Raw genomic sequence first — 25,733 nt, 5'->3', positions numbered from 1 at the left:
ATTTGTATGAAATTGATTAGAATCATACAATTATTATTAATGATGTGTGTAGTTTTAGTCAGTGAAATTATAATAAATGTTGGTCAGTGAAATTATAATAAATGTGTAGTTTTAGTCAGAATTAGGGTAAAGCAATAGATCTGTACAATATGTCTTTATAGTATCTTAAACACAGGCTGTCTTAACAGAATTCGTTGCCGACCTGGCTAGGGGCCTCTGAGAGATTGGGGAAAGGATAGGAAGTACTTCCCACGGTCTCCCTATCTTGATGGAGGACGGGGAGTGATTCTCACGGCCTCCCCTAATCTTTGTCGGCTGGGTAGTGGGACAGTATGTGCGTAGGATACCTTCTGTTTGTGTGTGAAAGTATGTGCGCAAGGAGTCTGTTTGTGTGTGAAAGTATGTGCGTAAGGAGTCTGTTTAAGTGCGAAAGTATGTGCGTAAGGAGCTAGTATAAAATGAATGGTTTTGTACAACGAACCAGCCCTCTCGTGAATAAACATTTTGACTATTTTAGCTGGGCCTCTGTCTGTTTCATTCAACCAGTACCTTACAAATTCTGGGTTGCAGAGCGAGTAGCTGCAAGATCCAGGTGTAAATGTCCAGAGCTTGCGGTAGAAATCCGGGGATATGGAGAGCAAATAGGTATGCTCTGTTCTGAGTCGCGTTGTACAAAACTGCCGATAGATTTTTGAGCTAAAGGATAGCTGATGACCACCAATCATGGTTAGCTGAATACTAACGTTAGCCAGTAAACTGGCTAGCTTCTGGCTAGCTTCTGGCTAGCTTCCATATATAATACATATATATATATATATATATATATATATAATACACTGTGATAGAATCTGTACCTCATATAATACACCATATGATTTCACTGATTGTCATGAAAACCTGAAATCAGCCAAAAATACCCTATTCACAATGAGTACGTATCTCAACCAGCCTAAGGATGCTGTGACTGTCTATATGATTAGATTTTGTTGAAGTGTGTCATCATTAGGGTTTATTAGATGTTTAAGAGCATTACAGTCTGTGACACAAATACTGTAGACCTTCTCCTATTATGAATTCATTCCAATTATACCACAGCTGTACAGCTGCGTTGTCATCTCCACTTTTAGCTTCCCTTCCTCCACTCTATCTATGCCTATTGACTCTGCTCATCCTCGAAAGCTTTCATGTGGAAACCTAGTCTGAAGTTGTTTTATTTTCTCTTACCCTCTAATTTTGCTCAAACCAAAACTCTCTTTGTTGTTGAAAAGTGTCTTACCTGAAAAGCTTATAAATATAACAAAAAACAGGATGTTAAGAAAATAAAGTGGAAGGTCTTAATGCGTCTCGTAGGGATTATGTTCACAGAGAAGGGAGAGTACTATGCTCAGTATACTACACAGTATACTGTATTCCAAGGTTCAGGGGAGAGTGGGGTAAGTTGAAGCATTTATTAAATTCAGCAACACTCCGTCAAGGGAAATATAGTATTATTTATAACAAAGATATCTACATATATTTCAGGATGTTGTGTATCCCTGGAAATAACCTGAATTCATGTAACCAGTACAGTTAAAGATTTGTGCAAAGCTTTCATCAAGGCAAAGGGTGGCTACTTTGAAGAATCTCAAATATAAAATATATGTTAGTTTAACACTTTTTTGGTTACTACATGATTCCATATGTGCTATTTCATAATTGGGATTCTTCACTTTTATTCTACAATGTAGAAATAGTACAAATAAAGAAAAACCCTTGAATGAGTAGTTGTGTCCAAACCTTTGACTGGTATTGTACACATATTTTTTAACAATAACAATACAAAATAAAACGTACACATACAAACGGCAACATCACACTGCCATCTCCAGCATCACTCTCCACCATATTGCCTCAAACTGCACCATTTGAATCTCTCCATAGCCCACATACACTTTCATTTGGAAAGCTCCCCTTTGGCACCAAATTACTTTTACTGAAAGACTGGTTTATGCAAAACATGCAAACTGGAACTAGTGAATGCTTATTTGTATTTTAGAGTTATTTTTAAGAGAGATGAGATATTTTCTAGACAAATACATTTACTTTAAATACACAGTGTCATTGCATTCTATTAGATTGCATCCAGTACATTTTTATTCTATTGTTTTTATGTTTTAGCAATTCTTGGCTTTATTTTGACAAAAAGCAGTATCATGCTGTGAAACAAATTGGCATTGATAAGCAAAGAGGAATATTGGTTATTAGAGCAATTTCAATACATAATTATCAGCATCCATGATACAAATACCATGTACTGTAGTTACAGCATCAATCAAATTCTCATAATAACAGTCATTACTGGACTTCCTGTAGTTGGAGGCAATCTCAACCTACTCCCATCTTCACATGGTGAACGAGGAGCCATTCTCATTGTTGGATCCGTCAGTGGACTTGCGAGCTGGGATATAGAGGTCAGAGGTCATGCGTGAGGAGCGACCCGAGGGGTAGATGTACTTCCTGCCCAGGCACCACAGATCCACCAGGATCTTCCTGAAGTGGTTCCTGAACTTGACCCCGACGAAGGCGTACAGGATGGGGTTGAGGCAGCAGTGGAGGTAGGCCACGCTCCTGGTGGTGGTGAGGGTGGTAAGGATGACCTTCTCCCCCTCACACTCCCTCTGCTGGAACAGAGCCACTGTGTGGTAGAGCAGGGCCATGTTGTAGGGCAAGTGGCACACAATAAAGACCACAACCACAGCTAGGACCACACGCACTGCCTTAAGTGAGAGAAGAAACAACAAGAAACTTAATTGACCCTATAAGAAACATTGACTGTATTCTTATAATTAAACATTCTAATTCTATGACTGGAACTTTGGTGGATACTGGAACCTTGTGCCTCTGGGTGCTGTGGGCCCTCAGGAGGGTCCAGATGATGCTGGCATAACAGAGGACCATGACCAGGATGGGCAGGAAGAACCCCATGGTCATCTGCAGACTGGGTACCAGCACCTTTATCAGCCGGGCGGTCTTGTTACTTTCAAACTGAGCCTGGCACACGGCTATAGTCTCTCCCAACCTGTTGGTCTCCTCAACCCGCTCGTTGTAGATGACTGTGGGGATAGACAGGGCTATGGCCAGAGCCCAGATTGCAGTGCAGATGAGGCGGCTGTAGATCAGGGTCCGGGAGCGGAGGCCGAAGGAGCGCCTGGCCTGGACGATGGAGATGTAGCGGTCTCCACTGATGCAGGCCAGCAGGAGCATGCCACTGTACAGGTTGATGCTGTAGGCTCCTCGTAGGGCCTTAGAGAATGAAGAACATATTCTTATAATTCCATGCAATGTTGACATCTGCCTCTGACTTCACTGTAACATGAACGACATTGAAACATCAGGAGCTTTATTAGGAACTGCACCAAACCCGTACCTTGCAGACCACTGAGCCCATGCTCCAGTCATGCTTCTCATTGTAGATGATGAGTGGCAGGGTCACGATGAACAGAAGATCTGCCACAGCCACGTTCAGGAGGTACACGTCCGTCATGGTCTTGGCTTTCTTGTAGAAGGCATATGTGACAATCACCAACGCATTGCCACAGAGACCGAATGCACAGATGAAGGAATGGACGTAGGTCTGTATGACTATCTCCATATCACGGTTGAGATTCAGGTTACAGATATATTCTGTTCCGCTTTCATCAGGATAACCTTCAGTGTAGTCTTTTGGGTCATAATCATATTCATCTGTTTGCATCGCATTACGCATCTCCATGTTTATCACCTGTGGAGAAAAAATATATTTCTGCAGAAAATAGTAGGCCTTCTATCATGATTTAGTTATTGAATGTCATGATGTACAGTCAAGTCCATGACAAAAAGAGAAGATATAAACATCACAGTAACTGTGAATTATTGTCTGTAGCTTCAATGTGACATGTCCTATTTTACACATACAGCAGTGAAAGTGTTCAACTGCGGAGTGCAAACCCTATTTACTGAGAAACAAACATGTCTGAGAGCTTGAGAACATCCGTTGGTTGTGAATGACCCCATTTTCTGTTGTAACCGAGAGTACATCAAGGCACGTGTAGGTGTTTAACAACTGCATTTGTCTGATCTAAAGCACTGATCAAATCCTTATCAGACCCAAGGCTAGAGATACTAAGACACATTGTACACAGCATCTCACATCTGTGCCCACATCAACACTGATGTGCCTAAAACAGGTCAACATGAAGCCAGTGAATCCTGCTTGCAAGCACATCGAGAATCAGCTCCCACACGGTATTATCATGACTGTCATGACTTCTGTTTGATAAGAATGATAAACATGACCGAAAAGACAAATTGTGTAAAGCATTTGGTAACTACACTATATTACCCAAGTACTGTAGCCATTTATAATGGATAATAGTCAAATAGCTGTAGAAATGTACAGTGACATACTGTATGAGGAACAATCTTACTACGGTGAGATATTGTCATGCTACCACTCACATGTTACACACGTGCTAAGTTAAAAGACACTTCCGTCTTTCACAATACATGTTCCTGTTCATGTTCCTGTTCCTATTTAGCTTCCCAACCACACTCTGTATCTCACCGACAGCCATTTAAACGCAATTAATTGCAAGATTATCTGTGCTCAGTGTCACAATAGTGCTGATCCACAGTGTGAAGACATTCATCTCTCAATCATCTAAGAACGGTTACAAATGAATGTGCTCATAGTGCTCGAGGATTTGCTCGTGCCTTGGAATGTGATGTGATTCATTGCGGATCCTCTTCAAATAATACATGGGCCTTATACAGCATAGAGCTTTTCAAGGACCCAAAATTGCTTTACAACCATAGAAACAAAACAATAATCTGAGCTCTAAACCAGAGGTGGGACCAAGTCACTATTATTCGAGTCACAAGCAAATCACAAGGTCCAAGTCTCAAGTCAAGTCCAAAGTAGAACAGGTCCAAGTCGTGCAAATTTTTTCAAGTCCAGTCTCAATTGTTTTTTTAAATACATGTTTGTGCAATTATTTGTTCAACTACAAATCTTTGTCTATTTATTGAGGCTACCAGACAGCCCTTTTCATGATTTTGTCTACAACACCTTTGGATTATGTAATTGTAAAATATAGACCTTGTAGCAGTGGTAAGGGCCTGTAATCAGCAGAAGGCATGGCAGGTTGAAGTGCTCAGAGTGTAGATTTATTTCCAGGTCTTGGGGATTGTCACGGCTGTTGGAGAGGACCAAAGTGCAGCGTGGTACGTGTTCATACTCTTATTAATGGAACTGAACACTGATTAACAAAACAACAACAAGAACGAACTAAACTGAAACAGTTGCGTCTGATGCAGACACAAAACAGAAAACAACTACCCACAAACACCAGGGGGGAACAGGCTACCTAAGTATGGTTCTCAATCAGAGACAACAAAAGACAGCTGCCTCTGATTGGGAACCATACCAGGCCAAACACATAGAGAACATAGAAAAACAACATAGAATGCCCACCCCCACTCACGCCCTGACCAAACCAAAATAGAGACACAAAAAGGAACTAAGGTCAGGGCGTGACAGTGATCCAATGGGGAAAGTGTCATATTATACAAAATATGCAAGTAGATTTAGCAAAAATTCACGGATATACACGGGCAATAGCCCAAAATAAATAACCTCTGTGTCAGGCTTATCCTGTCCTATCTGAACAGACACAGGTAGAGGGCAAGACCGCACAGCCTCCCCTTGAGACCGCACAGCTTCTGTCTAACAGAAGCTCAAACAGGTAGCCTACACACACTGAGTGTTCAAAACATTACGAACACCATCCTAATATTTAGTTGCACCCCCTTTTCCTCTTAGAACAGCCTCAATTTGTCAGGGCATGGACTCTACAGTACAAGCTGTCAAAAGCGTTCCACAGGGATGCTGGCCAATGTTGTTTCCAATGCATCCAACAGTTGTGTCAGGTTGGCTGGATGTCCATTGGGTGGTGGACCATTCTTGATACACACGGGGAACTGTTGAGCGTGAAAAACCCAGCAGCATTGCAGTTCTTGACACACTCAAACTGGTGCGCCAGGCATCTACTACCAGACCCAGTTCAAAGGCACTTAAATCTTTTCTCTTTTTATTTATTATATTTTTTTGAACAGGGGGTGGCTCAGCATTAACATTGCGGATAGTTCCATCAATGTAATTGTCTGCATCATTTCCAATCCCCAATATATTTTTGGGGTAAATATATCAATATACATACATACATACCCATATGTACAAATATAAACATTCATACACATATATATACATACATACACATACACACTTTTTTAAGAATCCACCTTTATTATTCCTCGCAAACCCTACCACCCCTCCCCCAATTGGTGTAAACTAGTAAACAATAACACTTAGGCTTCTACCTTCAGTTTATACATACTATACACATTTTACAGACACAATCTATTTTACAATGTATATATTTTGTTTGTTTTTAGTCCGTCCTCTATTTCTGATGTCCATCCAGTTTGATTTATATTTGTAACTGTGCTATTTCACAACATTTCTGAACCTATATACATTTTACAGACCCCGTATGTTTTACATTGGTTATCTTGTTATTAGTCCCACCCTTCAGCTCCATTCAACCCCTCCCATCTTTCTCTCAACGCCATCCATTTTGGATTTCTATTTTCAATATATTTTTCGACTGTGCTGTGATGCTTCACAAAAGTACTGAACTTTTCTATTCTCATAGCTTCTACAGATTGTAAATTAAAGATCATTTTTTTTGCTAAAGTAATTATTATATTATTGATCGATTGACTATGACTTTTCAAATCACCCAGTATTGCTATCTGCAGCGTTAGTTCTAGGTAAATGTTGCAATTCTTCAGTCATTCCTGGAGCTGTGACCAAAAAACGAGCTACGTATGGACAGTACCAAAATAAATGATCTAATGACTGTACCTCCTCGCAGCAAAATCTGCAGAGCTGGGAAGATTGTATCCCCCATATATATAACATTATATTGGTTGCAAGAATTTTGTATAATAATTTTAATTAAAACATTTTGAATCCAGCGTTGTTTTGCGTGTCAATTCATAAACCATGTGCCATGGAATCGGTACGTCGAAAATCTCTTCCCAACTATTTAGCCATTTATATGGCACAGCTGTCAATTTTTTGGTCCTTAAATGAAACTGGTATATATTGTTATTTATCACCATTTTCATTAACCATTTTTGGTCTTTAATGCAGGGCCGACAGACAAGTTCCTTACTTTTTCCCCTTCCACTTGGTAGTGCTGCAATTAGTCGGTTGCAATTTTGGGTAGAGCAAACATTTCGATATGTCTCTGTTAGCTGACATAACTCCACCAGTCCTATTTATGATATCATTTACAGAAATTATACTTTTTTTTTTAAATGATCGAAAAAAAATGTTTTCTGAATAAGTATATTTGTTGTTTTATTTGTTATGTCTTTTCAGGTGTATTAAACTGAAATTGCAACCAACTTTCTAAGGCTTGTTTAAAAACATATATAATAATGGAAAGTGAGCCGTTGTAATCTGAATAAAGGGTAAAAGGCCATTCTTGGACATTCTTACTAATTTACTAGAGAACCATTTTGGATGCAAGTATAACTTTTGTATGACTGATGCCTTTACTGAGAGGTCGAATGCTTTAATATTTAATATTTTCTGCTATCTGAATTCATGTTCGTTATATAAGTAGGCCATTTGAATTTTGTCTGGCTTGCCATTTCAAATAAAATTGAATATTTTTTGTTCATATAATTTAAAAAGCAGGTCACTAGGTGTAGGCAAACCCTTAATCAAATAGGTTAACTGTGACTAAAAAGTTAATCAGGTTGATTTTTCCACAGACAGGTATTTTCCTTTCCATGGTAGCAATATCTTATATATTTTTGCTAACTTTCTATTAAAATGTATTGGAGTGAGATCATTTCTTTCTTCTGGGATATGTATGTAAATCTTTTGTCTTGATAGTTCACCACCCTCTGGCACACATACACAATCCATGTCTCAATTGTCTGCCTCAAAGCTTAAAAATCCTTCTTTAACCTGTCTCCTCCCCTTCATCTACACAGACTGAAGTGGATCATACAGTAGCTTTCACCTGGATTCCCCTGGTCAGTCTAAGTAATGGAAAGTCAGCTAACGTTAGCCACTAAGCTAGAATTCATGACATATCATACATTTAGCAAATTTGTAACATATTGCACGTTTTGCAAATTTTGGGAACATATAATACGAATTGTAATTTGTAACATATCATACAAAATGGGTAATGTAAGTCCACAAATTAATATATACCATACAAAACGCAACATATAATGCTAAATGGGGTGTCTCGGATTTACGTACAGAATAATATGAAATGCTCTGAGACCAGGTTGCAGGCTCAAGGAAGGGAACGCCTGTAGTGTGTCAGTGTATGAGTCAGCGAACAGGTGTTGTGCATGTGTGTGTGAGAAATAACACTATTTTGGTTCGTCAAAGGTTTTACAAGCCTCATTCATTACTAGACATTATTTCCGATGTAACTAAGAACCAGTTTATTTCAAATACTCTTCGTAAGATATCAGTACATACCTGTAGACAAGCCCTTGAGAGGACAGGTTGCTGGGATACAAAACAGTTGATGCAAAATGTTCTGGTCAGGTTAAGCCCAAAATTTAGCCTTCTAAATCAAATCAGGCAAAGCCTGGTCAATCTTGTAAGCTAGGATGCCCAGATATATTAACTTGATTTGAGAGTACTCCTGTTAGGCTATTGTCTCGGATATCCCAGACATTGGAGCAATGTATGCTAGCGTTGGTATATTACCTGATGCAACGGTATGTGTACAGAGACTAGTTTGGCTACCTTATGATCTCTGCAGACAGAAGTTACTGTGTGTGGGGGTCAGGATCGAGAGGTTCAGTGTGGTTGGCTGTGTCTCTCCTGGGAGGTGGAAACCTCACGGTGTCACAGCTACTAGCTTCTGCACAGATGATCTTATCTCTGCTTATCTGTTCTCTCTTTTTTGATCTCATGCCTGCATATCCACATCTCGCCTGTGTTCAAAGACACATCGGCTTTATGTAATGCCTACACACACCCACTGACATCTTCATATTCAAATCAAACTTTCAATTGGTAGTTTGAGCATTTTCAGTTGCACAGGAAAATGAATTGACATTTGAATTGACATACATTAACCCTTAGGCCCAACATTCTAGGCATAAGGTCTGAAAGGATATGATGGGAATAGGCACTGTGACAATAGCTCCACCTTGCCCTCTGACAGGCTCAATAGAGTTTTTACCACCTTGCTTGTACTAATAGTACTATCCTCTTAGATGTTAAGTCGTCTATTTGGGAGATTTTGAGTGGTTCTGGACCGGTTCTGACTGATATTTCGGTGTGCAATGCACTCTGTGAACTTCATAGGGTCCAGTGCCTTACAGCAGTGGTTCTCGAACCTCTTCTCAGGGAACCCCAGATGTTTCACAATGTTGTTGTAGCCCTGAAGTAGCTCAACTGATTCACATAGTCAAGGGCTTGACAAATTGAATTATGTGCTATCTGTGGAATAAATCAAATACATTAAATATCTGGGGGTCGTTGAGTAAAGGTTTGAGAACCACCGCCTAATAGTGCCAGAAGAACTCATCTGTCTGCACTCCGCTACCACTCTGTCTGCAGAGCAGACTTGAAGTGTCAGGTTTCACAGCCATAGGGAGCCGATGTGTCCAGTGGCGACCCGTAATTCAGGGCAGGTGGGGCAGAGCCCCACTTGTCTTGAGCCCCACATTTTTAGCAATAAATAAATATATATATAAATATATAAATATAAATATATTTATTTTTTGGGGCTTCCCTGTTTTGCATGTTATTTTGGCATTATTACGTGTCACATATCAGTTTGCAGACAATGTAAAAAAATATATATATATCATTGAGTTAATAAAGCCGCATACAAACATGGTCTCTTTTTTGTTTTATTGAGTAAGCCAGCTCCAAAATGCAGGTGTTTCAGCCCAACTCAGTGCTTTCAATGCTGGTGGGACGAGCCAGCAAAAAATAGGAGCATTGCGCCTTGATTGGCTCAATGTTCTGTCACTCATGGGAACACTAAGATGCCACCAAGTTTACATCCTTAGTAAAGGTAGGCATCCACAATTTCCGCCCTTTGGATCCTGCCATAGAGTAATATTACAAGTGCCCTTCCAAGAAGGCTCAAGGTCATTGACCACAGATAAAATGGCGTAAAATCAAGTTATATTGGACTGATTTGATTGATTGGACTGATCATGTCAACATCTTACTTTCAAAGTCTTAGCTTGCAGTCATCATCATGAATCAAGTTGACAATCTCCTGGGAAATCCTTTTTAATCCTTGTCATATGAAGAGAAATAATGAAGAGGAATTATAGATAAAACGTATCGGTGCTCATCGGCCATTGGACATAAAGATTACACAACAAGTTGGAAATCGCAAATTCAACAATGAGTCGTTTGGAAGGAGTCAGTGACTAACTGCAAGCATTGCAAAGCAACCAGTAGCATGCTATTCAATGGAGTGGCTGTGTTTTTTTTCTTCGGAGTTCCCACCATAAATCTAGGGAATGTGTGGTGGCATTTTTCTGCTTTACCAAATGAGGAGAGTTACAAACTACACACCAGTCAGAGATATACTTAAATTACATCTTTAATAATAATAAGAGTTTTGCAATAGCCTTTTTTTTACTTTCAATGATGCGCTATCTCTTATGAACCATTGAAAAGTGACTACAGAAAAATACAAAATATATTTTATAGCCAAGATACACCCCTCTCAACTTATATGGCGAACCACAGATCTTCGGAACTCTTCAAAAAGGGACGTTTACTTGAGAAAGAAGTATCCCTTAGCCAGATAGCATTCACTATAAATTATTGCTCAGTTTGGTCTCTAAAATGAGGTTCTAATCTCGTTCCTGGTACTTCATAGCACAGAACCATTACCGCATGTTATCTGGAATGCTCTTTAGGTTTTATCACCCAAAGACATCCTAAATCTCCTCTGTCAGTGCTATCTCAGAGAGGCCCATCCTCAGTGGAACACACACACACAATACTATATTCTGTTGAATGTAAAAACTATTATAATGTATGAAGCATGAAGCATGAAAACATAATCTTGCAATTTTCCATGACAAATGCTAGACTTTGATGATAAAGTTTGATGCCAAAATTTGCGCACAAAGGACCACTGCGCCACCTTCATGTTTAAGTGAGCATATCACAAGCCAAGGTGAGTCCAAAAATGTATTGTATGCTGCTGCATAAATTATGTGATATGCAAGGGAGATATGTATACTGTACTAAGTGTATGTTGTGTAGTAAGCTGTTTGTAGCACATGTGCCTCACCCAAATAATTTGGTCAATTTTCACCTCCTAATTTCACCTAACGTTACTGTTCTGACTCTGTGGTGCTGCACATGTACTGTAGTCTATAACCTGTTTTTGAGAAATGTCATCATCTAATATTGTAAGAAGTTTTATTCAAATCAAATCAAATCAAATGTATTTATATAGCCCTTCGTACATCAGCTGATATCTCAAAGTGCTGTACAGAAACCCAGCCTAAAAACCCAAACAGCAAGAAATGCAGGTGTAGAAGCACGGTGGCTAAGAAAAACTCCCTAGAAAGGCCAAAACCTAGGAAGAAACCTAGAGAGGAACCAGGCTATGTGGGGTGGCCAGTCCTCTTCTGGCTGTGCCGGGTGGAGATTGTAACAGAACATGGCCAAGATGTTCAAATGTTCATAAATGACCAGCATGGTCAAATAATAATAATCACAGGCAGAACAGTTGAAACTGGAGCAGGAGCATGGGTAGTCAGGTAGTCCTGAGGCATGGTCCTAGGGCTCAGGTCCTCAGAGAGAGAGAAAGAAAGAGAGAAAGAGAGAATTAGAGAGAGCATACTTAAATTCACACAGGACACCGGATAGGACATGAGAAGTACTCCAGATATAACAAACTGACCCTAGCCCCCCGGCACATAAACTACTGCAGCATAAATACTGGAGGCTGAGACAGGAGGGGTCAGGAGACACTGTGGCTCCATCCGAGGACTCCCCCGGACAGGGCCAAACAGGAAAGATATAACCCCACCCACTTTGCCAAAGCACAGCCCCCACACCACTGGAGGGATATCTTCAACCACCAACTTACCATCCGGAGACAAGGCCGAGTATAGCCCACAAAGTTCTCCGCCACGGCACAACCCAAGGGGGGGCGCCAACCCACAAAGCTGTCTGCTTATATGCCCCCTATATTTATCCTACGGTTCTGACTTGGTGTACAGGGAAAAAACTGTTCTGCATTCTGTCCCTGTACATTTCAAAAGTGCTGTAGATCGCTCATTAATGTCTTAATCTAAATTACGGAATTTATCTTATCTGCTCATCGTTCCCTTATGCCATAGTTTGTACATCTCAATTGTCAGTAGAAACCACATTTGTTTATGCAAGTCAGCCATGTCAGCTTTGTTTAAAAAAAAGGCAATAAACAAGGCTGAATTAATTGTTTTGGTGCCAGACAAGGTTCCGCTGATAGCCAGGTGTAGCAGTGGTAAGGATTCACTCCATTGTGCTGGAAGGAAAGCTCTGCTGTTGGGGACAGTTTTATGTAGGCCCTAACAGTTTGTGGGCACCGCTTGTCGCCGTTATAGTGCAATTAATGTATTGTTTAGTGTTGTGTTGTGTCTTTGCTGGCATGCATCTAAAACAAATATGGGAACTTTGCCCCACCAAGATTTACATGCTAAAATCGCCACTGGATGTGTCACATTTTCTGGCCTATCCAGATAAATAATTGATTTCCTCCGCCTCTGAGCGACAGAGCCGAGGCAGGGAGATGGCATTTTAAATCCTCCCCTAAAGTGAATAGGGTTGGGGGTAGAGGTCGATTTGGATTGTTTCATGCCATTGTAGTTCGTGTGGATGAGAAACTGGTCCTCCCTCTGGTTCTTCCAGATCTCAATTGTATTCTGCCATGTGAATAAATATATCAATTTGATCTTGAACATTCCAAATATGGCCAGCAGGGAGGGCCAACATGCATAAAATGCAACTATTGAGAAAGGTTTTGCCCAGTAATTTGGCTATTATGCCACAAAATGCCCTCTTGACACAGTTTGGATAGCCTAGCCTACTTGACTTACATCTGCAGGTTTATGCCCAGTTTATTGATGCTATGATAAGTGCAGTAGATTTTAGTTGTAAAATGAATGTTGTGAAGTATGCTTTAAACTGCTAACTGATTATATGGAAGGAAAGGGGCAATGAGTGTATTTTAGTATGTAGCATAGCCTACATTTTTATGTGACAAAGTATACCATTTTTTTCTTGTCCAAATCAAACACCCTTTATAACTGAAATATGTTGGTATTGTATTGGCATAGGCCTACAAGTAAAGGACAAAAGGCTTTGGACAAAAAAAGTTTTGCCTACTATTTGCAATATTGTCAGATATGTGGATACAGCTCTGCTTGAGCAATGTGTGATTCATGTACGAAAATGAATCCTCAGAATTATTTTTGGTTTTGTATACAATGACGTATCATTGGTTATCACTGTGACAAATATGAGCACCCTTTACCTGTAGCTGCGGGTGGCTCTGAAAGTGAACAAAAGAAAGGCTACCTGTGTGCTGGAACCCTTTTCGAAACCGGAAGATGACACTCCGCAGTAAAGGAGTTAAGAGATTTAGGAGTTCCACTGAGACAGACTTTAATCACCTGCGCTCCCTGCGCATTTGCAAATGCTCTCTTGGCCACTTGGCATGCGTTTAAAAAAAAATCTTGCTATAGCTTGCAAATAGTCTGCGTGGATCGGTTCAATCAACTTTTTGTGTTTCTTATTTCGATTTCTGTATAATATTTTCAATTCAATGTATTATCGATTTCATTGAAAAGCATAATTTCGGGCAACCATGAGTAAATCTGGAACATTTAAAATAAATAATTTGTTTCATAAAACAAAGTCACTGGATAAAGTGGACGGAGGAAATAATACATTTATAGATGCAACTTCAAATGTAGATGGAGAGCCTTCAAGCCCTTTACGGTCGAGTCGCGGACTTGTCAGCCCCAAAGATGGGACGTTTCCCGGTGATATTCTACCTACAAGCCCGCCGAGCGAGGAGAAAAAGAAGAAGAAACGGTTCCTGTCCTTTAAACTCAAGAAGAAACGCTCCAAGGACTCAGGGAGCATCGACGACCCATTGTTCTGTACCGGTGCCGACGAGCTCGACAGCTTCAGCAGTAACATGTAAATTATAATCTTTATGAAAATTTGTGGAGACTGGGGTAGGCCTATTATCACCTTGATTTGTTGAACAGGCTACACTGTTTATGTAGGTAGCCTAGCTCTCGCACTTAAAGGCAAGACATACAATAGATAGGCAAACCTATCCTAATTTACCCCAATGTTTCATGCCATTATGACAGAATGGATGACATATCTTACCCTGCGGTGCTACCTGCATTGATACCTGTCAGTGCCAGCTTGGTGCTCAAATGTAGGCCACAATTTAGGCTATGATACAGGTAGGCCTACCTCAGGCAGAGTTATACTTCTGGCAACAAATCAAATTGACAGATTTTAACAGTATGGTTATTTGCCTTAAAGCTCACCTCCATATTCAATAATAGGGGATTTTATTGAAAAACAGGCTATTTGCAATAAGAGATGTGATTAAGAATATATTTAATCAATAAGGCCTGAGATTGTGTAGTATATGGCCAATATACCAAGGCTAAGGGCTGTTCTTACAGTTTTTTTCGATTGCTAAACGACAGTGGGCACAACTGGAGTCACATGTGCAAAACTCTAACTACAGTCTGCACTACCAACAGTCACCTGAGCTAAACAGTTCACATCACCTGCAAAACTCATTCCAAGCAACACAACTCTTAACACATGGCTCAAAACACGCTCAGTGCAGCCAAACACTATGCACAACCCTCACTGAGATAACACACACTGTCACTCAGAACACACTGAGAGTAAAAACACTAGCATCAAACACCAATACAGAAAATACAAACTTTTCATCTTTACAGTTTGAACAATTTCAGTGACTTCATACAAAGTAATATTTTCTTCAAAGAAAAGAGTGACATTCTTTCACATGATTTATTACAATTTTTAGAACATAACAATTCTTTAAGGTAAATGAAAATTAGCAGTTTGCTTCAATAGTCTGTAGTAATTTACGGAATTACAGTAATGAGAAAAAAAAGGTAGAAACTAAAAGTACATACTGTAATTCGAACAAATAATTGAGGGGCTAATCCTGCCTCTCTCTAGCATCAGGCCACAGGTTTTCTTCAACATCACATCTAATGTTTTCTCTTGCCATGCACCTGGGGAAGAACCTTCTGGAGTGCCTTATCCATCCCTGGCAGTCCTCTGGACTCGTGTCCTCACATCCGGCACTCATGGCTTCCAAAAGAGACATTTGGTCATGTGGGTGGTGACCAAACACTTTCCACCTCCAGGCAGAGAAAAACTCCTCTATTGGGTTGAGGAAGGGTGAATATGCAGGCAGGTACAAAACCATAAATCTGTGATGTGCTGCAAACCAATCTGTGACAGCTGCAGAGTGGTGAAAAGCAACGTTATCACAAACTATGACAAAAACTTGGGGGTTTCTTACTGGCTCCCCCTGTTCTGCTGGCACTAGCTGAGCATAGAGCTGTTCTAGGAAAGCTATAAGCCTTTCTGTGTTGTATGGGCCAATGAGTGGTGTGTTGAGAAGCAAGCCATCATTGGCCATTGCAGCACACATGGTGATATTTCCCCCCCTTTGGCCTGGAACCTCCACAGTGGCCCCTTGACCTATAACATTCCTTCCTCTGCGCCGTGTTTTGGCAAGGTTAAATCCAGCTTCATCGATAAATACAAATGAATGTGGTCTTTCCAGTGCTTCCACCTCCATTACTCTCTGAAAAACAGTAAGTGCACAGTTTTACTGTAGAAATGGTAGTGTTTTTTTTACTGTAAATATTTTGTATAGCTGTGTACGTAACCTCAGACGTCTTACCTGGACATATTGGTATCTTTGCTCTTTTACCCGTTCACTGTTTCTCTCGAACGGTACAGTGTATAACTGTTTCATTGTAACTTGGTGTTTCTTTAGGACTCGAGCAATAGTTGTTGTGCTGACAGAATGAACATTTTCAAATATATCATTATCAGCCAGCACTCTATCTTGAATCTCCCGCAGTTTTATTGCATTGTTGATAACAACCATGTCAACAATAGCATTTTCCTGCGCATCTGAAAATATTTTTCCACTTCCCCCTGTTGGGGGCAGCCTTTGGGTCCTGTTGTAAAAATATATTTTACAGTCAAACTTACTGTAATATATATCTGTGTAAATATTCTATAATTGCAATACAAAATAGATTCCTGTAATGTATTAATTTACTGTAAGGATGTAACTCTCACCTGTTTGCATGATGGAAAATTCGCATTACAGATGCCACTGTGGATCTTTGCAGATTGGGTTGCACCCTCAACCCTGCCTCTCTCAATGAGAGACCATGGTTCACGACATGGTCTATAAGTGTAGCCCTTATTTCATCTGAAATAACAGCTCTTTGTCTTCTTTGTCTTCCTCCACGCATCCGCCCTCTCCCTGCCACCCTTCTCCCTCCACGAACCCATCTTCCTTGTTCCATTTCCAAAATGAGTCTTTCTGAGCTCTACCTACAGTATATATACTGTAATATGTGTGTGTGTTCACTAACAAGTCTAAAACAAGACACCTGCTTAGCCTTTCAGCTGAAATTGCAATCAGCAGTGTTTGAAAGGCACAAGGCTGAAATCTATTCCGTTTTGAATGTGTGGTTCACAGTTTTGACAGCAGTGTGTTAGCATTTGAACAAAGTGCTGTAAATCCACAGTGTTGTGCAGGTTGTGGTTAAAGTCATGGGATAAGTGTGTAGAGTTTTGAAAACTGTGTTCAAGCAATGAAAAACGAACTAGAGTTTGGTCCACATGAACTGCTGCTGTGCAGACTGTAGTTAGAGTTTTGCACATGTGACTCCAGTTGTGTCCACTGTCGTTTAGCAATCGAAAAAAAACTGTAAGCACGACACAAGCATGACGCAACGTAGAGTGCCTGGATACAGCCCCTAGCCGTGGTATAATGGCCATATTCCACAAACCCCTGAGGTGCCGTATTGCTATTATAAACTGGTTAACAACGTAATTAAAAATAAATGTTTAATCATACCTTTGGTATACGGTCTGATATACCACAGCTGTCAGTCAATCAACAATCAGGGCTCGAACCACCCAGTTTACAATATGTTTTAAATCCCTGTATAGTTGTCACAGATCCTCTATTGACTGACTGTCTTGTATGGGGTGCAATTATTATAAGAACTGGCTACTTTAATGTATAAATGTATCATAATCTGCAATGTTACAACAGCTATTGTGTGTGTGTTTGTGTTTGTGTGTGTGTGTGTGTGTGTGTGTGTGTGTGTGTGTGTGTGTGTGTGTGTGTGTTTGTGTGTGTGTGTGTGTGTGTTGCGTTGGTTAGCAATGTTGTTGGGATTGGCTACTGGATTTCAACAGAAATGGGCCTATCTGATATACTGCTTAATTTTCACACAAAACAATGAGTCATGAGGAGTTGGCAAGATAGCACAAGCATATCTGGGATCAGGCCAGGTAATATGCAGTTAGGGTTTAATTCTCCACCTGCACTCTCCCATTTGTACTCTCATAAAGATAAAGTGAGCTCCTCAAATACTTACTGTATGTGCATATTATAGTATAATAGATTACAGTCCCAGTTAATCCTGTATTTCAGTCAGGCCTACAATACATAACAACTCTATGGTATTCCAGGTAACACTATAGCTAATACTGTGACAAACCACCACTAGACCAGACATGTTTCTCAAGTTAAACCTATTCCTCCAATTATGGTCTCACATGTATTACTGCACTTGAGGTGTTTGTCGACTGAATGCGTTTTTGATGTATTCATGTCGTTCTAAACGCAAAGCAGAGTGTATATTTTCCCTTGTGGCAGTTTGCATAGGTAAACTAGTGAGGTGTCGAGTTCCTGCTCACCTAGTCTGGTCTTGCTCAGGTTTTGGTCACTGTCGAAGGGAGACAAGTTTGATCTGGTGTTTGGGTCGTGATCGACATCCTTCCATCTGTGCAACTTAATGGGGAATTTACCAGCAAGCAGCAGTATAACAATGGGAAAGGCAATAACAAGGTGTGAGAAGGGTAACGGGGTAAATTAGGTGAACATTTAAATGGGAAGCTTATGTTAATCCAGGGTTATCCAACCATCTTCCTGGAGAGCCATCCTCCTGTAGGTTTGGCTATTTCAGCTAATGAGAATCAGTTAGATTCACTCCATCCTGCTAGATTAGGGTTGGAGTGAAAAACCTAGAAGACAGTAGCTCTCAAGGAACAGGGTTGGATAGCCCTGTGTTAAACTGTGTTTTATTGTTTGTTTGCTCTTAAATGGTTTGGGTGGATTTAAGTGTCCAGTCTGTCATTTTTAGCAGCCTGGATGGGGTTGAGGAAATGTGTCTCAACGTGTTTTGAAGCCATACATGGTTTATCACGTGACATAAACAGCCATGACATCTGCTAATTGTTCATGACGGTTATTTCATGATTATGCCATCCTTAAGGCGGCGGTAATGTTTTCGGGTAAAGTCGACCGACACAACGTGGAGTGCCTGGACACAGCCTTTAGCCGTGGTATATCGGCCATATATCACAAACCCAGAGGAGCCTTTTTTGCTATTATTAACTTGTTACAAACGTAATTAGAGCAGTACAAATACATGTTTTGTCATACCCGTGGTATACGGTCTGATATACCACAGCTTTCATGGAATCAGCATTCAGGGCTCGAACCACCCAGTTTATAATATTCAAAAATCAATGGGTACCGTATATCATTGAAATGACCATTGAACACGAACAGCAGGTAGTCACTGTCTCACTTGCATCTATGCAACCTGGATGTCTGTGTTACTATGTGGTGTAAATACTATTACTTTCAAAAAGCTATAGACTCTCCTCATGGCTATGCAAGTGTACTGCACATGTTTTCCATTATAAACCAAACTCCATAACACACCCCAACAACTCTCCCTACTAGATGATGACAGTCAACCATAACCTAACTGGGTTCCACTGTCAGACAGATACATTAGAAACCCTTATGGTGGGACTCTCACGAACGTGGTGCTATCCAGTGTAATTGGCCTGGCAAGTGTGCATGCGTTAATTCAGAGAAAGTGTTGTTTGATGTTTTAGCATTGATGTTTTAGCATTGATGTTTTAGCATTGAACTTTGACACTAGTACCTAATCCGGTGTGATGATGATGATGTAGTGTGGATCATGTACTTGGCTGAGGAGGTGGCCTGGCCAGCCTTACATCATATTTGAATAGTGGATCAGAAACCTGTTGCACCCGTAGGACCATGCAGTGCAATCCTATCAACCTGAGCTCAGTGATGTGTGATCCCTGCAGGCCAGACAGGGAGGAATATGACTCACGCGCACAAACGCAGGCACGCACGCACTCGTTCAGCAAATTACATTTGAGACAGAAGACGTTTTCAGAGTCCCTGTAAATGTACACTAACAGATCCTATCTGTTCTTGAGGTTAGAGGAGAGCTGCTGTAACTTTTCATCGCAATGCCGCAGTGACATCACCAGTTTGTGACTGTCATCACAGACTGTCAGGTGGACTTACGTTTTGTCCTGTGTTTGTTTGTTCATCGTAGGTCAAAGAAACACAGACCATTCAGTTTACGTACAGTAACATAGCTTTGTTCAGATATGTTTTCAGAGATATGCTTTAAAAATCCTAAACCTTCTACCGTACTCTGTCAACAACACCCCTATACAAACAAACCTATTTATAGCACCCTAGTACTGTTCTGTATTCTCAATCATCAGGTATAAGTGTCACTATTGTTTTTCTCCACTTTGAATGGCACTTGGGCTCAAAACAGTTGTCAATGCAAGGTTTCGAATGGTCCTCAGCTGAAATTCTATACAAGGCAGTTATAGGAACGGGATATGTAATGATTTTGGATTGTAGCACAGTTGCCAGACCGAAAGCCAGAAAGGTATAGCTTGTGGCTCCAGCATGCTTGAATGTATGGTTTTGGATTACCAAAGACATATCACATACTATACAAGTGCACTGTGCCACAGGCCCTCATGCATCCACCCAAATGTTAGCATCATTAACTTAATAATCCATGCCCTTCAGTGGTTCCACTATCATTTCTTCAACAAAACCAAGCACCCTTTCATTTTTCTGCCCACCCTTACTGGAATTATACGACCGAACACCAATCCAAAACAGAGTGCCACACACTCATAATGTTGAATAGTGGGAAGGGATGTATCCGTTTTACATATGACCCATATAGTCCGTTTGCACAGTTTGACCAAACATTCACAGCCTTACAGCTTAGATAAGTGATCTGCTTATCATACTATAGAACTGATGGATTGCTTTCAGTAATGTACTGTAAATGGTGTCTTGTGACAGAAAGGGGACACTCTGATTGTGGTGCAGTTGCTTTCTTTCTGTGCTTTGTGAGTTTTGAGTTACGGCATCTTGTTTATGTCCCTGTCTTTTAAATTTCCAAGCCTGCGGCTAATTGGAATTGGACCAGTACTGCACTGTGTATCCCAGTTGAAGTTCTGGACAGACGTAACATGCTCCCCCAGCATGCTTGCTTCACTGACACAGTGGCATTATATCAAAGCTTCTGGTTATGAGCGATGTTCCCTCAAGTTGTTTTGGCACTGAGCAAATTTCAGGTCTTCTGAGCGCAAACTCGAAAGTTGTGAATATTCTATGCAACTTCCAGCGTGCGTTTAGTGTGAACACTGATGCTGTACCCACTTTAAGTTACAGTTTCAGACAGTGGTCAAGTAGGCTACTGTGGATGATTATAATGTAGGCCTACCAGAGTGGCCTAAAGTACCATCAAAAACAATGGAGAAAATGCATCCCATAACATGGAAAGAGCTGTTCTATCATTCAGCCTACAGTAGCAGCCAATGTGTGGTGTTAAATGTAGGCCTACATTCCATGAGACTTTTGAAGAAAAAAAACATGCAGGACTTGACATGAACCTGTTTATCCACTTGTCCTTTAGACAAGGAGGTGACTGGAAATGTTGTTGTGTTTGATGCAAGAAACCACTTTACAAAATAGAACGGATTATTATTCCCATACCATTATAACAGAGAATCAGACAAATGATGCTACCCTCTGGCTGTTGGCTATTTAGTTTATTCAAGCCTATCTCAAAATACAACACTGCCCCTTTAAGACAAAAAAAAGCTCTTTACCTGACTTGTTTTTCAAAAAATGGCTAGAAATGCACATGTTTTGTGCTCCTGTAGGAAGCATTCCCTCCACCATTGCTGACTACAAATGATCTATAACTGGGCTAAAAACTCTCTTAACTAGCAAAGGATATGAGCAAATGTGCACACGTGGCTACATGCAGCTCTCGCTTTGGTCTCAATACAAGCGCATTTACTTAAAACGACCGCTCATGCTGTAAACACAGCCCATTTCAAAGTGAATGGCACAGATACATTATGGCAATGGTCTATTTGCATAGGCCTACTGCTGTTATGGCGCAACGGTCTGTGTAGAGAACAGGACTGAGTCCTGCCTGTGAATGTAATAGAATCCTACTCCGATGTGTTCTGCCTGCAACCACATCTCTCGCAGCGGGATGTTGCGTTGAAAGTGGCTAATATTGCGTTGATTCGATCACAATTCCCACAGTAAAGAGAAAACCTTAATGGTGTTAGCTAAGGGGGAAAACTCTAGAAAGTTCAATCTGGTGCTTATCTGCCGGGGCTGATCTTTCTTCTGCACAGCAGTCCCTGGGGAGCTGTGCTCCCACGCATCTGCTCAGCTTCGAGGGAACCTTGGCTGTGAGCCTCACAGACAAGTCTCTATCAGTATCGTTGAGCGTCCTACTGCTCTATAATCTTACTAGGCTCTGTACTGACAGGATCTCCAGTATGATGCGTAACAGCCAGGTTGTGGTGAGTGCCTGGGGGAGGGTGTAGACAGGGCCAAGCAGGTTGTATGATAAATGAGAAGTGGATTCTAACACAACACCTGTGGTTTCCCATCACACTGTAGGATTGCTCCTACACTCCTACGCTGTAGCTTATAGGCCTACCTGTGCTCCTGATTAACACGCGCAAGGTTATGGTATGGGTTATGACTCATTTACAATGGGTTTGTACTGTAACAACTGGAAGGATGGTCCTCTTTGTGACACTAATATCGTTGTTTCCTACGGATGGTTAAAGTAGTCTGCTCTCAAATCCCCAAATGATCTTCTATGTGTGTGTGTATACCGGTCGTCTTTGCCTGGTGTCTTCATTATCTACTACTGAAAGGGTAGTTGTTTTAAGCAAAGAGTAAGCTGTGCCCCTGGACAACATACATGGCCATTGGCCATAGTACAATTGGCCTACCGGTTTATGTTTGCCAAGGTTTCAACTACCTTTGTTTTGCGTATTTGCTGGAGATTTCCTAGGAGATACATTCCAGTTTAGTTCCCTGAAGTTAATGTTATTGTGTTATTCTACCTGTAGGAGATTTCCATTGTTAAGACTGTGATAATATGATTCATATATTCATTCATTATGAGTTTGGCTGTTTTGATGTTATTGTTTCTTGGTTTTGTGGGAATGTGGCAGTTTCAGGTACAGAGTGTATGAAATCAGTTGTCTCCTGTAGAAGCGGACACATACAGTATCTGTAGTAAAGGGTTATTTGCATTCCTGTTGATGGAGTTTGCCATGGGAACTCAGAACAATAAACAGATGTAGCCTTACTGCCAAATGCTGCAGAGTCAGTCTATTCGTGGTCTGTAACCGGCTCCCTGCTTTCCCTTTGATCCCAGCTCGCCCGGGAGAGTGTGTGTATGAAACTTCTCGTAAAAGCGAAAGGAAAGATGCCATAATGATTGACTGGTAATATTGTGGCGAGACGCACCACGCAGACACAGTCACGAAGCTCATCAGCTGACACGTTTCAATCATAGAACAGAATATGTAGATGAACCAAATCAAATCAAATGTCTCATTTATTTGTCACATACACATGGTTAGCAGATGTTAATGCGAGTGTAGCGAAATGCTTGTAGTGTAGCGAAATGCATTTATCGTCCTCTCTGTATAGACATACTCGATTGCTCTAGGTCCGATCCATTTTTCTCTTATTTAAACATTCCTTGCTCGATGATTCATATTACTGTTCTTTACCAGATAAATCTGTATAAATCTTCTCCGATGTGACATAATTGATTTCACTACCTGTTCCGTGTTCTCTAGATCATCAGAGTCACTCCAGTGGAATGCACTTAGCAAGCAAAGCTTTTACAAATAGTTCCCTACTTTAGGACCATTAGATAAGACATGGATTCACCATTCTGTCCATATCAGCCCTTTTGACATCATCCCCTACTGACAGACAGTATTGCTGTCTGGATTCCTAAACCGGTGTTGGCCCTTCTTCACTCCCAGGGGGAGGTTCTGTAAAACTCTTACATATAGCACAAGGCCTGTCAGTGGAGAGCATGAAGGACTGTTGTCAAAAGCATAAAAAAGTACAATTATAAACTCTGATCGGTCATGGCAAAGGTTGAGGGGAGTCTTATCTGTGCTATCCTAGGTATTGACCATTCTCATATTGAGCGCTTGTGTGAGTTTGAGTGGATTAAGAGAGAGTATCAGGCCCTGCAGGTAGAGACAGAGTAGAGGGTGAGGTCGGAGAGAGGGAGCAAAAAGAGGGATGGAATGAGGAAGGGGTGAGGTTGGAGTGAGGGATGGGTGGGAGGGAGTGAGTGAGTGAGAAGGAGGAGTTACGAGGAGTTGCGAGGAGTGGGAATGAGAAAGTGGGACAGTGGGACAGTCTCCATGAGCTCAAGATGTGTAAAGCATATTGCCCAAAGCTTTCCAAAGGGTTGGGAGATGTGTTTGGAATTTAACTGTCATGGCTGACTGGTTCTGGAGTCTAGAAAACTAGAAACCTTAAAAACTTGTCTGCAATGAAATAGAATGTGCATGGCATGAACCGGAACCAAGGTTGCGAGATCCTATCGAATTTGCTCACCTGAATTAAATGTGTTGTTTGCCTAGTTCCTTTATGCTTTACTTAAAAATACATACAGAAACTAAAAAGTTAACAGCCATTTAAACCCAATGACTGAGTCGTCATGGCAAGGTCAGTTACCATATCACAACTATCCCTCTGAGTGACAGTATGTTGGTCCCTCCCTACACTTCTCTATGTTGACAGATGTCTCTCTACACCTCCAGGTAAAATGGATGCTTTAGGCCTCACTCCATCCCCAACACATAATGACTGACACAATCACAGTGCCGACAAGGCCGGACGAAGCCTACAGTTTTTTACTAACACTGATGGGTGTTTTGTAGGTTGTGTTGTTGTATCTCGTCAAGGCCAACTCTTGATTTTGAGACAATGAGTCAAGGCTTTGCTTTTCAATGGTCAACTAAATTCAGCTTAGTACACGTGTTTTACCCCATCAATCGTCATCCAAAGTAAAAGGTTGTATTACTTTATATTTTTCATGTACGGAAGCGTATTAGGGCCAAGTGAAGAGACATTTGATTTATGTAATCAGTAGCGTAACTTTGGATTACCAGAACTCAGTAACGTAATCTGATTACATTCTGTTACTTTTCCCCCTTAAGGGGCATTAGAAGAAGACAAAAATGTATGTTACCAATTGAATGACATCTATTGTAGGATAAATCAATGTTAAAGTTTACATAGCTGGTCATATGGATGTTACATTTTACTTTATGGGTTGGTTATGTAGGTTTCTTCTAACACATCGCTTTCTACTACATCATAATCATATTATTATATCTTTACATTAAAAACCAAAGTCTATCAGAATTCCAGTCATTCCAATAAATGTTATACTCCTTGATCTTCAAGACTAGGACTTGGAAATATGGAAGTATAGATTAGCCAAATTGTTTTACCTGAGCATGACCCCAAAACTAAGGCCTTATTAGCCAGCCCTGCTCTGTTGTTTCTGATTTTGTTGTCATGGAGGACTGATTCGAGTTGAAAAATAAATGCTGCGCTCATGGAATGGCATGCTTTGAGAACTACTGAAAAGTGCTATTTACATGTGATAAATGAATGCCATATGCTGCATTTGCTGTAGGCCTGTTGTTTACTTTTTTGTCGGTGACACTTTGATATCTTGATAATATACAGCTGTTTTAAAGGGCAAATCCACAGATAAAACAATTTAAAAAATGGTCGCCCCGCCTCTGTTTTGGGAAAAAAGCTGAGGAATGGGCCTGTAAAAATATAACCATTCTCAGATTAATAGACAGAGCTATGGATGCAAGGACTGTTATCCATGATAACAACAATGATATCCATGATATAACAATGATATAACAATGATACCGTGTTTGTTACATTTACAATGTTTGCAAACATTGGATTAAAACAAGCCTATATTTTAGATTCTCATGAAGTGCGACAGTTGAGCTAAACTCATGAGGCATTTATACGTTTTATTCTTCAAGAATCAATGCATATACATTATACCATTTATAAATCCAAAAATGGGTGTAGCAGCTACTGATTGCCCCT

General features: G+C 40.6%; 2 protein-coding genes across 3 annotated transcripts in view; one reads left to right on the top strand and one right to left on the bottom strand.

The window, feature by feature from the left end:
* Positions 1-2,381: 2,381 nt before the first annotated feature.
* On the bottom strand, positions 2,382-3,751 carry LOC139383563 (C-C chemokine receptor type 6-like). Its single transcript, XM_071128150.1, has 3 exons — positions 3,407-3,751; positions 2,872-3,282; positions 2,382-2,756 (listed from the first exon to the last, which is right to left on the bottom strand). Exons 1-3 carry the CDS (start codon positions 3,749-3,751, stop codon positions 2,382-2,384), a joined length of 1,131 nt encoding a protein of 376 aa, XP_070984251.1.
* A 9,926-nt stretch (positions 3,752-13,677) lies between these two features.
* Positions 13,678-25,733, top strand: part of LOC139384091 (beta/gamma crystallin domain-containing protein 1-like) — a 53,689-nt gene continuing 41,633 nt past the window's right edge. For both annotated transcript variants that reach the window (XM_071128735.1, XM_071128736.1), the window contains exon 1: positions 13,678-14,302. In XM_071128735.1, coding sequence (XP_070984836.1) covers positions 13,965-14,302 — 338 coding nt within the window. In that variant the 5' untranslated portion in view covers positions 13,678-13,964. The remainder of the gene's footprint in view (positions 14,303-25,733) is intronic.

This window comes from Oncorhynchus clarkii, chromosome 25 (genome assembly GCF_045791955.1).
Source record: "Oncorhynchus clarkii lewisi isolate Uvic-CL-2024 chromosome 25, UVic_Ocla_1.0, whole genome shotgun sequence".
Taxonomy (NCBI): Eukaryota; Metazoa; Chordata; class Actinopteri; order Salmoniformes; family Salmonidae; genus Oncorhynchus; species Oncorhynchus clarkii.
This window is presented reverse-complemented; position numbering and strand designations above follow the sequence as displayed.